General features: G+C 36.3%; 1 protein-coding gene across 23 annotated transcripts in view; it reads right to left on the reverse strand.

Moving 5' to 3' along the window:
* The window catches only part of DENND1B (DENN domain containing 1B), a 326,057-nt gene that overhangs the window by 87,311 nt on the left and 220,648 nt on the right, over nt 1-18,098 (reverse strand). For 21 of the 23 annotated variants that reach the window (XM_084979381.1, XM_084979374.1, XM_084979370.1 and 18 more), the window contains 3 exons: nt 13,789-13,889; nt 8,810-8,855; nt 2,963-3,064 (listed from right to left, as the gene is read on the reverse strand). In XM_084979381.1, the coding sequence (XP_084835507.1) occupies nt 2,963-3,064; nt 8,810-8,855; nt 13,789-13,889 (249 nt within the window). Of the gene's footprint in view, nt 1-487; nt 559-2,962; nt 3,065-8,809; nt 8,856-13,788; nt 13,890-18,098 lie in introns of all 23 variants that reach the window. The other 2 variants (XM_084979387.1, XM_084979388.1) reach the window with 1 other exon arrangement.

An 18,098-nucleotide genomic window follows, 5' to 3' on the forward strand; every position in this document is an offset into this window, starting at 1 on the left:
TTTGAAGGTACCTACATTTGGCAGAGCCACTAAAAAATAAAATTACATTGTATTCATAACAAGAACTACACTACTATATTTTAATGGATCGACTGCTTTTAAAAGTTATTCCATGTAATAATCAATATCGTTAAAATCACTCCCAATAAAATTTGTTTTTTTTTTCTTTTAATGATCCAAATCTATACTGAAATGATGAAATCGAAAAACAAGTGTTCTTGTCAGAAGACAGGAAGAGAGTTTTTTCCCCTCCCTTAAGGAAAACAAAGGATTCCTGAAAGCTTTGGCCTGATTTATTTTTCCAATTTTAAATACCTTAAGAGTAGCGGAACTGCTACTGGCATGGTAGTATTTCTAACAGTCAATAAATCTAAAATATTATGTGTGAATATTGGAATGAAGCCATTAAGAAGATTACAGCATGCAACACAGCAGAGGGTCCACAGGAAAAAAGAACTAGTAATTCAGGACAACTGTGACCACTGACCTTTGAACAGCCAGGACCACTGGTCAAGCTGACACCATAATAAAGTGCACATGCATTGAAAGTCATCTAGCCTGTAAGTATAATTTAAATGTTTCGGTGAACAGTTTTAAAAGGCCCCCATTTAAATATCAGTTAATTTATATAAATTATCAAATAATACCAATAGTAGTATTTTTCAGGCTCCAGGTATATTTTATTAATTCAAATCACAAAAACTCAGTATGATCATTTGTGATTTTAATGTCTCATTTAAAACACAATTCTAGCAAGTATGATGAGCTACTATTCCCTACTATAAGAGACAGCTTTCGGAACGCTGATGAGAAACTCAAATTTATTTTAAACAATCACCTGAAATATTTTTATAAAATGACTCTAGCTTGAAAACACCTCATACTTTCAGTAAATAGTCCCAGCTCCACCTAGAATTGTTTCAATTTTTTACAATTTTCAAATTTGCCTATAAGTCTGTGGTCCTTAATTTCAAGCACACATATAGCTATAGCTAAAACCACCTTGCAGTATTAATTTTTATAAATTTTTTTTTTACTCTTTTGGTTATATTCAATTAACTGTTGCTTATAACTGAACAATGAGATGGTCCCAGCTGTTATTTTACATATTTAGGCTTTTACATTTTGTGAATAGTGTTTAACTTCTCCATATATTTAAATAAATACTTTAATATTAAGCTGAATCTACTAGAAAGTACTAGTTTCCAACTAAAAAGGAATCATCCATCAAAAAAATTGCTATTAAAGATTATGTTTTCTTAAAGACATAATCAGCTATCACTGAAGCAGACCAAAAAAATTTTAATATGACACCAAAAAAGCTGATTTATTTTTTCTTTCTTTTCTTCTTCCCCATTTAAAAAAAAATTAACAATCCCTTCTTCTTAGGGCACTAATAGTAAGAACTACATGCACACGAGGAAAACATTCTTAAAAGTTGGGGCTTTATTTTCTTACTTCTCTATCATGAAGAAAAATACCTTGATGGATTTCTAAATGAACAACTCTAATCCTTTCTAGCAGCTTCTGCAAAATTTTTATAATGAGGCAATCTAATTATAATGAGCTAAAAAGATAATATAATTCTTCACTGGCCTGGGTTTAGATTTGTTCATACATAGCACAAATTTTACTACAGTAAGATAAAGTGGTTCAATTTAATTTGTTTCAAGATCAGCAAGTATTTTAGGTTATTTATGGGCATAAATAACCCGATTTTGACTTTAAAATCACATTTTTCCTATCTCTATCCATAAGAACAATCAAGACTAGAGTATTGCTATATTTTTTGAGTTTGAGATTTTTTAAAATCTTTTTTCAAACTCCCTAGTAATGATTTCAAAGTACTTTCAATATTACAGAAAAAAATATATTTGAAGGTTTTTTTATTCCCAAATTTTAATATCCTTGAAAAAACAATGGTTTTTTTTAAAGGGGTTCATTTTAACTTAGAACTATGTCACAATATTTAAAAATACCCATTAGAATATGTCCAGTACAAGCTGCATTTCATCACTGCTCTAAGGAATACGAAGACAAAAAAATGTACTTTGGAGACTGTTTAACACAAAATACAGAATATATCCTATTAGAAGCTGCAGACACACACACACACACACACACACACACACACACACACACACACACGCACGCACAAACCTCTGCAAGATCAAAGACCAGAAGAGAGCTGGCACTTAATTTATCAGCCTTTACAGACAAAAGACAGTTTTCGTCATTTCAAAAGGATCAGATGTCTTTTATGACAAACTGGGTTTGCAGTTTAATTTACAAATAGAATTCTAAGTAAGCAGTCTTTGCTCTGCCAGAGCAAATGACAAACAGTGTAGGTTTTCATTGTTGCGGCCCTCAGCAGGATAGAAAAGATTAAAATAAAACTGAAATAATTTAGAGAAAACAAATAAATGTTTCAGAAAGTTGAGGGAGATCAAAGCCAGAATTTTCTGACCCCAACTGTACAAGCATTTCTTATTATATTGACCAGTGCCATCAGATCATTAATTAAAAGGAAAAGCGCTGGCAGGTGGCAGGGAAGCAAAAGCCGATAATTGGCCCCCTTCTTCTTCTTGCCTTCAAAAACTCTCTCATTCTTTGCAAGACATGCCACTAGGCAGACAGAAATGCCTACTTTGTAATAAAATGATTAAGATGAGATGAAGAGACCTACGTTTAAAGAAACTCTGCCTAATGAATGCATCGAGCTTTTTAATTACGATCCTACTCTTACAATAAGGAATATGATATGTTCCATTCAACATTGCCTCAACTGCCAAAAGGTAAAAATATTAAATATAGAATCTACACTGATTGCTCTCATACCACATGCACATAGTCAACCCTTTTATTTTGGACAGAAAAAGTGGGAAGACAACTCGAGGTAATTCAAGGGTCCAGGAGAAAACAAACATATGTATGTTCACCACAAAATATCCTCCAGACTTACCACATCACTCGGGAGGCTGTTCAAGTCATTAAACGGTGATTCTAAAGTGTTTGTGTCAACATTTAACAGGACCACATCCTCCAATGATTTATTTTTCACTCTCTGTTTAAAAAACACAATCATAAATAAACACCTTAGTACTTTTTCCTTCCAAAACTATAATGAGCTATGTAGAGAAAATTATCTTAATGCATTAGCCTTAGGAAAAGAAAAAAGGAAAATTCTGTATCATAAAAGAATATAAACAATTTCGCCTTAAGAAAAAGTCTGTCTACAACCATACAGAAAGATAGGGTGAAAATGCTTAAAATAGAATGTTTACTCATCTAAACATATTGATGTATTTTAGAGATATCATAATTACATATATAATATAATTTGACTACCAAAGAGATATTACAACAAAGACTCACAAAATAGGCAAGCTATATTAAACTGTAAAAACTTATATCCTTTAAATCTTACCAACTGGATTTCAATCCAATGATACAGGAACTTATGGCCAGTTCTACAGCTATTTTTAGCACAAATCATACTGGGGTTAACATAAACCAATAAATACAATTACTAAGTAGTGAACTAACTTTAAATTAATATTTTCGCTCTATTTCCATATTAGGCATAAGTTAATGATGACAAGTGAAAGTTGAATAAGAAAAAAAAGACAGAGTGAGCAATAATATAGCATGTATTGTCAGTAATATTTATCCCATGAATGTAATATAAAGGGTCAGATTTAATAAGCTATCAGATTAACTACTTCATTTGTCGTATTTGTTTGAAAGTTTAGTCAATGGTCAAATTATCTCAATAAATGCATAAATGATAGTAAATTCAAATTTATTAAATTTTTACCCTTAAAGGAAATAGGTATAGTTTACTTTTCTTATTTAAATTAACACATCTACTTGAATCATATAATTCTGTTCATCTTATTTCAGTGATAGCAAATAGCATTATTCCCTAATGCAAATAAGAAAGATGTGTATTAATGAAATACATCTATCAACTCAGGATCCATAAGTGCATAGGTCAGCAAGCAATCGGTCAATTAATTTCAGTGCAGCAGTTTTAAAAGTGACAGTCTGGAAAAGCCACTTTTCAGATTATTTAAATACCTTAAATTTTAAGTTAGCCAAGCAAATTTTTTAAGTTAGCCAAGACTGAAATTTCTGTGATCCATTTAGAATTTCAAATATCTGCATATTAGGCAGAATGTTAAATCTGCTAAGAAAATGGTAGTCTAGAGTAGCAATTTTTTATGTGTTAACAAAGCCATAATATCTATATGGAATATGGTTCTCAGGGGGACACATGATTCTAAAACTCTATTTTGTAGAAGATATTATAATTATTCTAAAGTAAGATTCGGAAGATGGCCATTTCTAAGAAATTAATAGAGAATCATTTTTAATAGTGACACTATTGCCAAATTATTTATAAGTAAACTCACTTCCTTTTCATGTGTACACATAAATGTGAAAAAGGTTCACATACACAAATACATTATCTATAATTTAACTATACCATAACTATAGAAATAACCTATTTTACAAGCAAAATTTTTAAATTAATGACATTTGTATGGAAAAAGTGTATCATAATTTTGATTTCCATCTTCCATTTTAAGTTGCCCTTTTAACCAAAAATGAAAAAATAATCCAGAAATCTGATGTATATTTTAGGGGATGAAATGGGTGGATTCATTTACATAACCTAGAGTAATGGTTGTGTGACCCCAAAATGTAATAATACTAACACTAAACTCTGAAGAAAGGAAATTAGTATTAGCATGAAATGTATACTTGTTTCAAAGATTCTTTTAGTTTTAAAAAGTCTGATGATAGCTGAATATTAAAATTTGCTAAAGGCAACACCAATAAGAACAGGAAATGTATTCATTTCAATAAATCAATACACTGAGCCTCCCTAAAAGGAGCACAATTCTACATAAGCAAAAAGGGAAAAAATAGCATGTAGTTTCTGTCTTTTAAAAAAATTTGTATTAGTGTATTTTATATGTCTTCCCTCCAATCAGGCTGCAGCTATTTTTTTTTTTTCTAAATAGGAGTGGAAAAGCCACATGGCATATAAAGCAGTACCACTTTCTCTGTCCCAGGTTTTTGCATCTCTTAAGATTCATAAACTTGCTTGGATGGTAAAAGAGTAAGAAAATGTGAAAAGAGAATTTGCCTTTTTCTTCAAAAGAAAGAAAATTATATTAGGACAGAGACTGCAAGTCTTTTGAGACCAACAGCAGGCACCAAGCCAGCAAGTCTTCTCTCGTCCTCCACACGCCACCCTCCTTCTAGGTGATGCCAGCACGCGGTACATACATCCTGCACGTGACCTGAGGATGTGACACGCTGGCAGCAACCTCGGGATACTGTGCCACTGGTCAGCATTTCACCCAGAACCCTCTGCTATTAAAATAGGGTAGCCTCACGGCTGCAGGCTCTGCTGTTTTACCCCAGTCACTTACAGGCCTTCGTCTGCTTAGAGTTCATCCCTAAGCCTGGTTTTCAGCGAGAACAAAATGCCCTTATCCTTCATTTCAGAAGGAAATGTGTATGTTAGAGAGAGATTTCTAGCTAGCCATCTTTTACTGATAACATAAAAATCATTTTCAAAAAAAATTTCAGGAGACATTAATTTCATATCTTTGAACAATTATATCTAGAAGTCTTTGAAAAACTGTACAATGTGTTGAAACTGTCTTGTCTGAGAGAGACTAATATTCTGATTCCTCCCCCCAAAATTAGTTGTATTTGCACCAAAAAATGTGAAAAATTATTCAATTGTCTCATATATAAAATATGTATGAGATATATTTATATTTTAATGATATCATTTATATAAAATTAAAACATACAAAAGATCAAAATTTTAGCGAAAAAACAGCCTAACGATGATGTAATAAGAATGGAATTAGAGGATGTGTATCACCTGGTAACAGATTAGGGAGAAAGTTGCTAAATGGTACCTAACTTGTTTAAAGACGTTCCTGAAGTTCCTATTATAGTTTCTCATTCACTATTAAACCACATAATCCAAATAAAGCTGACTATTAAGACAGTGTGATAAGTCCTGAGTATAAAACGTACAGAGATTTCAGCCAATCCAATCATGGCATTACACATTCTCATTTAATGATAAGAGTCAATTTAGACTTAGAAAGATCTGCTTCTCCAAGATAATACCCTAGGGTGTAAGTAATTCTTAAAAGTGCTCCTTTAAAAAAGTACTGATTTTCTCAGGTGTCCAAGACACATGCAATGAATTTAATTGCATATTTATTTATTTTTATTTTATTTTGGAGGGGTGAACCTGCAGCATATGGAAGTTCCTGGGCCAGCGATCAAATCTGAGCTGCAGCTGCAACTAATACCACAGCTGTGGGGACTCCAGATCCTTAACCCACTGCGCCTGGGCTGGGGATGGAACCTGTGCCTCAGCAGAGACAACACCAGATCCTTAACCTGCTGCACCACAGCAAGGACCCCTTAACTGAATATTTAAAGTGTGAATCACTTTCTATGAAATTTTGGAAAAGCTGAATCATTTGTTTTTAAAGTTGATATACAAGGAGATCCTACTGAGTAGCATTGAGAACTATGTCTTGATACTTATATTGCAACAGAACAAAGGGTGGGGGAAAAAATGTATACATGTAAGAGGAACTTGGTCCCCATGCTGTATAGTGGAAAAAAATTAAATAATAAAACAAAACAAAACAAAGTTGATATAGAATCATTATGCAAAAAATAATAACATCAACGGTACATCAACCACTGTAAATATTTTTCATCTGTATTAAGTGCTGGGAGTTTTTATTTTATTTTTGTTTTTGTCTTTTTAGGGCCACACCCGTGGCTCATGGAAGTTCCCAGGCTAAGGGTCTAATCAGAGCTACAGCTGCTGGCCTATACCACAGCCACAGCAACGCAGGATCCTTAACCCACTGAGCAAGGCCAGGGATCGAACCTGCAACCTTTTGGTTCCTAGTTGGATTCGTTTCTGCTGAGCCACGACAGGAACTCCTTTATTTTATTTTATTTTTTTGTCTTTTTTGTCTTTTTAGGGCTGCACCTGCAGCATAAGGTGCTGGGAGTTCTTAAACTTGAGGCCCTATCAATGCTGCTGAAAGAGATATATATTGTAAAAACTATGTATTCTATTAGCTGCATTAAATAAGGATAGATGTGCACTAATATCAAAATCAAATTCAATGACTTTTTTGAAACCATACCAACCAACCACAGTTAGATTTTGCAAAATATCACACTACTGATGAATAAAATTCCTGTCATAGATTCCACACTCTAGTAACAGATTAAATACCTATTTATTTATGTTTTATTTTATACAATTTGTCCTTTCACTGCAACTACCTTGGTCTGTAAGAACAAGTTTTCTAAAAATTAACAAAATATAGTTATAATGTTATTCAACCCAAACTTCAATTAAAACAATTAAACCTACTAAAAATTCATTAAAATGTATTCTTTAGTAACGGTTAAAGGACAACTCTCTCCACATATAATACTCAAGAGTTTTAAAATAATCACCAGGATCTTCCTTGATCAGCAAAGTGAGGACTGATCCAGGAACAACAACTAATCAAGAAATCTGATCTAACTCATTTAGGTTGCTTATTAAAGAGTGACTTAAAGTACCAGACACACAACCAGCAAGAAAAGAAATTTATCTGAACAAAACTGAAATCAGCTGGCATAATGATGCCATGAAATGACCCAAGTCTTGTATTTACTTTTGGGGAAGCTAATCTTATAAGAAATCCTCTCTGGAAACCCCTCTTGTTTCAAGTTCTAGGCATTTAAAGTTCAAGGTTTTTCACTACAGTGATAACAAGTGACAAAAGTCATTTGGGAATGAGGTGATGACAGTGCAGAAAAAAATACATTTTAAGCCCCAAGAGGACTGACAATGAAAATTTTTTAAAAAAGCTATATAGTCTAACCTAGAAGTTCATGATTAGTATACTAAAACAGATTTTGGGAAAAAACAAAAACAAAAACAAAAAAACACTGATACAATGGATTAGAGTGAAGTTTGCAAAATAAACTTTTTCCCCTTTATGACTCGAAATTACATAAATTCTCACTTTCAAAATATAGAAATATTTCTTCTGAAAAAGAAACAGATAAAAGACCTCAAGTGCCATAAAGAAAGTGATTTCAACAAAGACTAAAGCTTTCAGTATTTAAAACTTACCGTATGGACCCTAAAAAGCAAAAAATAAGTAAATAAATAAAAATGGAGTTCCCATCGTGGCTCAGTGGTTAATGAATCTGACTAGGAACCATGAGGTTGCGGGTTCAATCCCTGGCCTTGCTCAGTGGGTTAAGGATCTGGCACTGCCGTGAGCTGTGGTGTGGGTCATAGATGAGGCTCGGATCCTGAGTTGCTGTGGCTATGGCATAGGGTGGCGGCTGTAGCTTCAATTCGACCCCTAGCCTGGGAACCTCCATATGCCATGGGTGCAGCCTAAGAAGTAATAAATAAATAAATTAATTAATTAAATAAAAATAAAAATAAAAACGCTGCAAGACTCACTTAAAAAAAAAAACAAAATACTTACCATACGACTGACCAAATAAACCGACTTTCATCAGTTTCTGGCCACTGGAGATGGTCATTCTGCATACTAATTAAAATCATTTCAATACTACCTTTTTTGAAAATGATCATATAAGTACACTCTAAATATGAAACTAGTTGCTGTTTTGTACTATTCAACCTCCAGTCTTTCAAAACACTACTGTTGTTAACGACTACTGCTGATAAATTTATGTTAACTTACTCTCATGTTTGAAAGATACTCACGTCTATGAGGCTGGAGTGTATTCCGATCAGGTACGGCATGGGGGCACTAAATCAAAAACACATATGTATAGATTCATACAGTTCATTAAAGCAAACAACAACATGGCAATTCAGAAGGCTCTAAAAATTAAATGCATTAAATGTGTAGTCCTAACGTAGCACAATGTAAGTGCTTAAGATTATTCAACACAGAAAAGTCAAATTTAATCTCAGAGGCCATTAGGACATTCAAATCAAAATTGCTTTAAATAAAAATCAAAACATCACTTGTAATCACATCAAGAGTTATAATGTTTAAAAAACCTTTTTTATTTAAGAAGACTATGAGGGACTGGGCCATGGTGTGAGCTGAATCTTTTCCATATACTTCCTATCGAACATAGCGTCAATAATCACCAAGTTTATTCACATTTTTTTGCATAAATTTTTATTCGACTACATTCTTACATGACTTTCTTAATATAGAATCATTGTTTCACACCTACCATGTCAGCAAAATCTTGGAGTCAGTCCCCACAGATTTACTGAGCCCTACAGAGCTCCACGCACTGTGCAAAGGTAAACAATCTCCTTCCCTACTGCTACTGCTCTACTTCTGTGCTAACTTTCCACTCATGGACTTTGTCTTTCATTTAAATGTTATCCATTCACATTTATAACAATTTCAATCGTAATAACAGCATAATTAAAATTAAAATAACTGTTAAAGCAGTCAAGTAAGTTTAAGAATGATATTGCATTCATTAATTCCACACAGCATCTGGAGCACACCCAGGTGCCAGGACCTAGGCTAGGGGTTAAGGTACAATGATAAACAATATAGACAGAATATATTCCCTCGTGAAGCTCATGCTGTAGCAGAGAATACAGACATTGAATAATTTTCATAATATATAAAATCAGACTTACTAGTAATTTCAAAACTATTTCTCACGAAATGCAGGGAGGAAACTATTCAACTTGACATTTCAAAATTAATATATTATTTAACAAGAAAACATGTAAATTAACAGATGTCTGCAAATGCGATGGGAGATATGCAAATAAATAGCTATTTAAAAAATAAAACATTTCTGGCATTTCTTTTATATACATCTTTGTGTTATATTTCATGCAAACCTTTTATGTTAATGAAAACAGATAATCTTCTTTTTCAAAGGATTTGCATAATTTTCCAAACATCCCTGTCATCATCAGAAACAGAGCTGCCCAAACTCCTGCATGTCCACTGTGCTACTGAGAACCAGTAACAGAGAAAACAGGCACCCTGATAGATCCAACTTTCAAAGTAACCTCAAACAGTTCCTAATTTAATTAAGGATGGCTAGCCCCTAAGTTCTATATCCAGAATTCACAAAAAATAAGAATGGTCAACGTTTATTTTATTCCTCAAGAGCCTATTCATAGTGTACATCACAGTGTACTAGATGCTGATTCCCAGGCGTCTTTGTCATCTGCACCTCTGCTCCTTCCTATTCTTTTTATTATTTTTACGCAGTAGACCATTTGGAATTGATCTGATATTCTGGATACTTCATTTGACTGAAGGGTGAGAACCACTTAGGCCTTATATCCTTAAGACCTAACAGATTTTCTGCCTTCAAAAGGAAACAGAAAGAATTCATGTGCACTGTTCCACTTCTGGTTAAATGAAAGAGGCTAGTAACTTCTCTAGCTCAAGTTCTCACATCTCTGAAATTCCTTCTGGTACCCCATAGAAGATGTACAATACATGCCAGGAACTATTCTGGGCTCCCATGACAGGGTTCAGGCAACTTTCACAAAACAGGGTAGGCAACTCCCAAGGTCTTAAATAATGTCAAGCCTTCTCCACACCCAGAAGAGTACAGACTGATTAAAGTTACTGTGCCATTTTCCAATTCGGCCCAGGTTAGGTGATCCTACCCGTGAGACTGATAATATAGAAAGTCCAAATCTCAAAGCACATTTTAATGTTAAAATATTTAAGTCTTCTAGGAGTTCCCTTGTGGTCTAGTGGTTAGGACCCAGCACTTTCACCTCTGTGGCCCTGGTTCAATCCCTGGTCTGGGAACTGATATCCCACATCAAACCACTGCATACCCGAGCCAGAAAAAAAAAAAAAAGCCTTTTAAAAATAATAATATCATGGCCAGTCTACATATATTGTGGGAACACTGAATGTATCAGAGTTCAAAAAAAAAAAAAAAAAAAATCACAGCCAAAGGCAATAAACCAAAGGAAGTCCTAGGAAATACATCTAAGATGCCACTTTTAAAACTTCATGACAAGTTCATGGTTTGGGATGCAAACTGTCATATTTGGAACAAATGGGCAATGGGTCCTATTGTACAGCACAGGGAACTGAGTGTGCCTGGGTCACTCTGTTGTACAACCGAGAGTGAGGCAACACTGTAAACCAACCACACTTTAATTTAAAAAAAAATACTTCATGGAAGCTAGTGATCTCTTGAAACATAAATAAATTTCTAGAAATTGTTAAACTAGAATAGAAATCCAGTAAAGAATTCCTATGCAGAACTTAATAATAAAGTAACCCAAAACTTGTTCTAGGGGATCACTGGGTCTCTCTACGTGTTCTTATCTCACCAACTTTAAAAAAAAAATCCAAAATATGCACATGTTAGACTGCAAACATTGTTAGTATAGAGCATATGTTCCTAAAATAATTGATATTTTTCAGAATATGGATTTAACTGAAGAATTGCTTCTTTCTCATGACAACTGGATTGGGTACACCCCTAATCTTAAATGAACCAAACCTCATGAAAATTAATCTTGCTACCTTCACTGAAATCTCTGCGTCAGATTAGGGCGTTAGGTCAGGAAGTTACTTTATCATCCATGTGCAAAAGTGTCCTATATCTTTCTGTCAGTGAAGTTATTTTGCAGAGAGGATACAGAGGGCTCTATTATGACTACTTCTTCTTCAGTAACATTTAGTCTATATTGAAAAATAATTAATATATAAGTGCTTTTCTTCCTTTTAGGTTTTCCTATGGAGGCCACCCATGGGGTAGACTGCAACAGCAGTCTTTTAACTTCAAGTCATCTAAACAACAGAGTTTTCCATTTATTTAAAAAAAAAAGACAAAAAAAAAAAACCCTACTCTTAGAAGCTATCAACCATTCCTGAAAAAATGAATGATTATACTCTTACTGGCGCTGGAATCACACTCGCTCCAAGGCGGTGAAGGTCTCGGAAGGGTTAGAGGGTCTGGCCACAGCGCTGATTTGCTCCACTAAGGTTCTCTCTCTTCCTGCTATTGTTTCTGTTTTGGGTGTTATTTTGTAGTAACAATACCTTACATGAGACCTACCCTCTTAGCAGATTTTTAGGTCTATAATACAATATCTATGAAGTATGGGCACAATGCTATACAGATCTCTAAAACGTAATCATCCTGAATAACTGCAACTTTCTGCCTGTTAAACAGAAACTCTCCACACTCCCCTTATACCGGAAGACTAAAGGAAAATTACAGATTGTGTCACTTCCTCCCAGGAGCCCTCCCTAAGCTACCAGACAGGTGGGTGCTTCTTCCCAGGGGTTCTGCTCGCTGCTCGTTCATGCGTTCTCCAGTACGACCCTGCTGGCGCTTTTTGGGGGTACTCTGTGCTCCTCCTGAGGGTGTGCGCACCTGTGCACCAACGCAGCATGTCTGCCTAACTGGGGAGCCGAGAGGGCAGAAACCAAGTCCTCCTCGTTACATCACATACTCATGGCTCGGCAAACACACACAGACACTGAATGTCTGAAGTACAAATGGACGGATAAATGAAGGAAGGAGCCGACAAACCATCAAGGCTTCGGCGGGAGACCAAGGTGCTCTGTTCACCCCGTGGGCACGAGATGGTCCCGCGGCTCTCCAAGCAGGTGCCGCAGCAGAGACACTTCTGGGAGCTCAACTGCCCCAGGATGGCAAACCCAGCCACCCTCGAGAGCTGGCAAATACACAGCTACCCTGTCACATCTTCCTGGGGCTATTTTTGGAGGGGACTATAAAAATTGCTTTATTCAAAAACCATGAGATTGAAGGTAGAATCTCTACCATTTTTCTCCCTATGATTCTAGGATCATTTGCAAAGATACAAAGGGAAGAAAACCATTTTCCCTAGTTTAGTCCATGGAATTCTCTGACAATGGAAAAGAGCTGGAGTCTTAGACAGCTATTTCCTTAAAAAAAAAAGTGTATATTATACTGCCCACTTCCTGTGTTAGGAGCGAGCCTATCATTGAGATCTAAAGGTTCGGGAATTTTCAGATAACTCCTTGTTATCTGAAACGCCTCATCTCTGCTCTACTTTCTGGACCAGGGAAGTGTCTGGCACGGAGGCTGTTAGAACTTGTCCTAAAAGGGCTATTTCAGAAGTTGGAAACAAGTTAAGACCAAAATACGAAACAAGCTTTCTTTATTACAGTGGGAGCAGCAGAAAAGGGCTTGATGGCAGGGTTAGAAAGGGCCAGGAAGACATCTCTGGAAAGAGTTAGCAACAGTTTCTAAAGAATAATGTTTTACAAAGTCTTAAATGTGTAATCATTACAGAGAACTGAACTTAAAGGAATGTCACTAAGATCTCAGAACATTTTTACACAAAAATTAAAATGCCACTAACATTATATATGATAAACTAGACCTCTAAACCTCGTAATCAGAAGTGTTAGTTCTGGAGCCAGTACTTTGAGAGAGATTTTAATAATTCATATATCAACATGTTTTCAAGTTCTTTTGTTACAACTGTTTAAAAGAGAAACTCTATGTCATGCCAAGCATCAAGTTTTGCCACCTTCGGGAGGAAGGACACTGTCCCTCATAAAACCACCTTTTAACACATGCTACTAGTCTTTGAGTCAGGGCTCAGAGATTTTATTCATATACATGGATAAATATGTGAACTCCAAGCCTAGCTACTCTACAAACATTGCTTTTTTCTATCATAAAACCTGGATGTAAAGGAGCCTGGCAGAGCCAGCTTACCAGCAGTAGTCCAGCAGGTGTGGGGGAAGCACGGGGATGTAAATGTGCTGCCAGTACATGGGGTAGAGCAGGGCGACAGATCCATGGACACAGGCAGTCAACTAAAATCCATCAAAGGACAACACCAGTCAGTGGCCGCTGACCCTCCGAACAAAATGACATGCTCAAGTTATCGAAGACGGATGATAAGCATAAAACAATTTATGTAACAGCCTAAGTCACGTTATCTGGACTAATTCTGCCTGTAAAAAGTCTTCCGTTTTAGAATCCCCTTTGAAAAATACAGAAACCGCAAAGCGGCTTCTTGGGCATCTTATGCAGACAACTACCTGAAAACACAGTGTTTGGGGTCCAAACTGAGAACATAAATAAAAGTAAACCTGAAAAATGAGGCAGGCATCTTAGAAGGCATCGAAGGAAATTACAGTTTGTGCATCACTCAGATTAATGCGCCCCGATTAACCATGGAAGGAGGAGAGGCTGAAAGCTCCTGGGGGATATCATTAGGGCAAATTGCCAAAGAATGAAACACGAGCCAGTCAGGAGAGTCTGGAAGCTGCGGTAGTGCCAGGGGACTTAGAGGTTCGACAGTTGGAGCCTCAGGAACGTGTGAACCGCGGGCTACGGTATCAGGAGACTTTGCTCACTGACGCAGAGAATGTCACTATTGACCAGCGAGCTGCCCAAGCTTGACAGCTGTACTACAGGAAGCCAAGGACATCATAATTTCATATTTAAACTGTTCATTTCAGATTAACATTGTGTTTCCTAGCTTTTTATCACAACAGCTGCAGACACACGGATGCTATTTTTGCCATTCTAATTGTTTCGTTTTGGCAAGAGGTTAATTAAATATTTTTTAATGCTTAACAAAGGGATACCACTCTTTTTTTTCTCCCTCCTACTGACCCTCATCAGAATTCTTTCCCTGAGACTTTGTTTACATTTTAAATTATATTTCTGTAAGTTCAAATCATTGTTTAGTGTTTAAAGCAATAATTAAATCAGCACTCTTCATTTTAATGTTTCACTACAGTCTGTATTTTCAAGACATTGAATAAATAAAAGTCATTGTATTCAGCTTGAAGATCAGAGTTTAAAAATAAAACCATCTAAAAATGAACCCTTAAATTTCTATGAACCATAATCTCTATTTTATTATACAAAAAAATTCAAATTTATATTTAATCAAATTAATTCAAAAGGATAAATGTAAACAAAGCCGTCAATCTTAATAGCAACATTTGTCTATATTTAAGGGTAAAATTGTTCCACTACATTCTTAAAAAATCAATTAAAATAACCTAATCTGAACCAAGAACAAACATTTTGATTAAAAGTATATTCACCTTTGTCATTTGTGTATTTTTCCAGTTAGATTTTTAACAAATTTTATATTGCAAAAAATGTCTTTGTTCCATCTAGAATACTATCACTAGAGGGTTTTAGTTCTTTGCACTTACAAGTTTTAATAGTTTATCTACAGTATTCCTTCAATAAATACTGTTTTTCAAATTCCTTAATTAGAGCATGCAATATGCCACTAGGAGGCATTCAAATACTTCTATTTAACAATAAACCAGGAATTTATTTATCTTATATAGCTGAACTAGAGGGAAATGAAAATGGAGTTGATGTGAGTTGTCTCAATTCTTAGGAGTGCTTTCATGTACTCCCTGGTTGGAAACGGAGCAACTATAAATGCTTCAGTGTAACCTGATGGGCTAAAAGCACTTATGTAGCTGTGAAAGGCAGTTAATTTACACAATTTCTCCACCTGCAGACAGATGACTTTTTAAAATAGCTCATTTAAAACTGTTTTAGGAAGGAAAGTATTTTTTTATTACTGAGAAAATAATGAACAGTGTAACAGGAGGGAAGATGCATTCTCAAAATGAGGGATAATAATAATGGCAGCTTATTTTACTGGGCACACCCGACGTCCAAAGCACCCTATTAAATGCTTCAGATACGTCCCCTATGCCCTTAACAGTCATCTCGAGGTTATGGATTTCTAGCTCATCAGACACAATTATCATCTGATGAATCTGACCTGTTTCTTAGAGGATGATTTCTGCAATGAGAAGCAAAGTCACAAACTTTCTGCAAAGGCCAACATCCGAAGGAGGGGCATCTCGTCTAACCAAGATCTACCAAGAAAGAAGGAAGCTCTGCAGGATCTGGCAACTTGTTAGGTACAGGGGATGGGTGACAGGGAGAGATAAACACACTACCCCCACCCCACCACAGTTGCCGGCCTAAGCAGCTAGAGTGAATTATTTAAAGTAATAAAAGTGTCAGGGTTAGGTAGAACTCTAAGGAATTTCTCTTGAGAATATTGATTCTGTGAACTATGAGATGTGTAAGTAGAGATTTGCAAAGAAGGCAGAAACATACCAAAGGCGATCCCTCAGACCCACCTACGTGCATATAATAAATATGTGGTTTTAGAAACAGAAAATACTATCACAGCATAGACTTTGGAGAGAAGACAGTAAAGCTGTACGTAAAAAAAAAAAAAAAAAAAGAAAAAGAAAACAATTAGGAAAAAATACATTTACTAGTATGTATTTCGTAAGGTGCGTAAGGTGACAACACCAAAGTCCACTGCATTCAAAGTTAGGGCGCTGCCACTTAGAGGCTGTGTGACTCTGGAAGTCTGCAAATAGAACCACATCTTGGTCTCCTAACCTTTAAAATAAGAAATGTGGAGTTCCTGTCGTGGCGCAGTGGTTAACGAATCCGACTAGGAATCATGAGGTTGCGGGTTCGGTCCCTGCCCTTGCTCAGTGGGTTAACGATCCGGCGTTGCCGTGAGCTGTGGTGTAGGTTGCAGACGCGGCTCGGATCCCGTGTTGCTGTGGCTCTGGCGTAGGCCGGTGGCTACAGCTCCGATTGGACCCCTAGCCTGGGAACCTCCATATGCCGTGGGAGTGGCCCAAGAAATAGCAACAACAACAACAACAACAACAAAAAAGACAAAAAGACAAAAATAAATAAATAAATAAAATAAAATAAAAATAAAATAAGAAATGTATGCTAGATGATCTGTAAACATTGTCTCTGAGAGAGCTAACATTCGTTACCCTTAGATCAGACCAATTCTATCATTTTACCTTTTCAGTAAGTTATTTTTTTTCCATACGGGTGGTTGACAGAACATCTTAACAGGACTGTAATTCAGCTCCACCTTCAAAATAGATCTAACGATAATCTCTAAAAGCCGTAAAGGGCTGTACACTTGGAAGGATGGACCGTACTTGCTTAATTCAACACACTTTTGGAGTACCTGCAATGTGCCATCAAAAATCTCTGCCAAGCAACACGGATACAGAACAGAACAGACCAAGTCCCTTTTCATGAAGTTCCACGTCAGTGAGGAGAGCAAACAATAAACAGTAAAATACACATTAAGTCGGTGAGAGGTAAACTCTACGGAGAAAACGAAAGCCACGTAAGAGGAGAGAGATGATAGAGCGGCTATTTTAGGCAGGAGGACTAGGGACAAACTCTGATGTGGCCACATCTGCGCGGAGACCAGACTGAAATGAGGGGGCCAACCACTGGGGACTTGGGACAAGAGCGTTCCAGGCAGATGAGGCAGCACGTTCAGAAGCCCTGAGCTTGGGAACGTGTTTGGCGCCCTCACAGAACAGTAGGGAGGCCGCAGATTAGACCAGAGTAAATGGGAGAACAGCCAGAGGTGTGGTCAGAGAGGCAAGCAGGGTGGGAGCTGGAGAGCCTCCTGGGACATGGCTGAGACCCAGATTTCATTCTGGGGGAGTTCTGGCCACACCTCTGAAGGGAGTGCTGGCTGGCACAACAAGCTATTATTCACCTGGAACCGGTCCAGAACTATACAAATTACGCAAAATCAATGACATAGTTTAGGAGAAGTTTGGTTTGCAGAATAAAGCACCATAAGGAGGATAAAAGTGGTACACTGGGTTAAGCATCTGGCATTGTCACTGCAGCAGCTCGGGTCGCTGCTGTGGTGTGGGTTGGATCCCTGGTCCGGGAACTTCCATGTTGCTGGGGGGGTGGGGGGGGAAGATGACCTACCATAGGCAAATGAGATCAAAAAGAGTCTATAAAAATACTGAATCACTATGTTGTACACTTGAAACTAGCTTAATATTATAAATCAAATACACTTCAATGAAAATAAGAAACGAGATCAATTTATTAAGCCAAGTAAGAAGAATCTTCTTATTTTCAGGTTATTATGACAGTGAATCTTGACGTTTAAAGGGAAATGACGATCATTTTCCTTTGGATTCGAATTAACAGGATTCTCTGGTCCGTGATGG

Source organism: Sus scrofa, chromosome 10, assembly GCF_054392235.1.
Source record: "Sus scrofa isolate SSC_HxYL_T2T_F1_AM1 chromosome 10, Sscrofa_HxYL_maternal_Yorkshire_Landrace_v2.0, whole genome shotgun sequence".
Taxonomy (NCBI): domain Eukaryota; kingdom Metazoa; phylum Chordata; class Mammalia; order Artiodactyla; family Suidae; genus Sus; species Sus scrofa.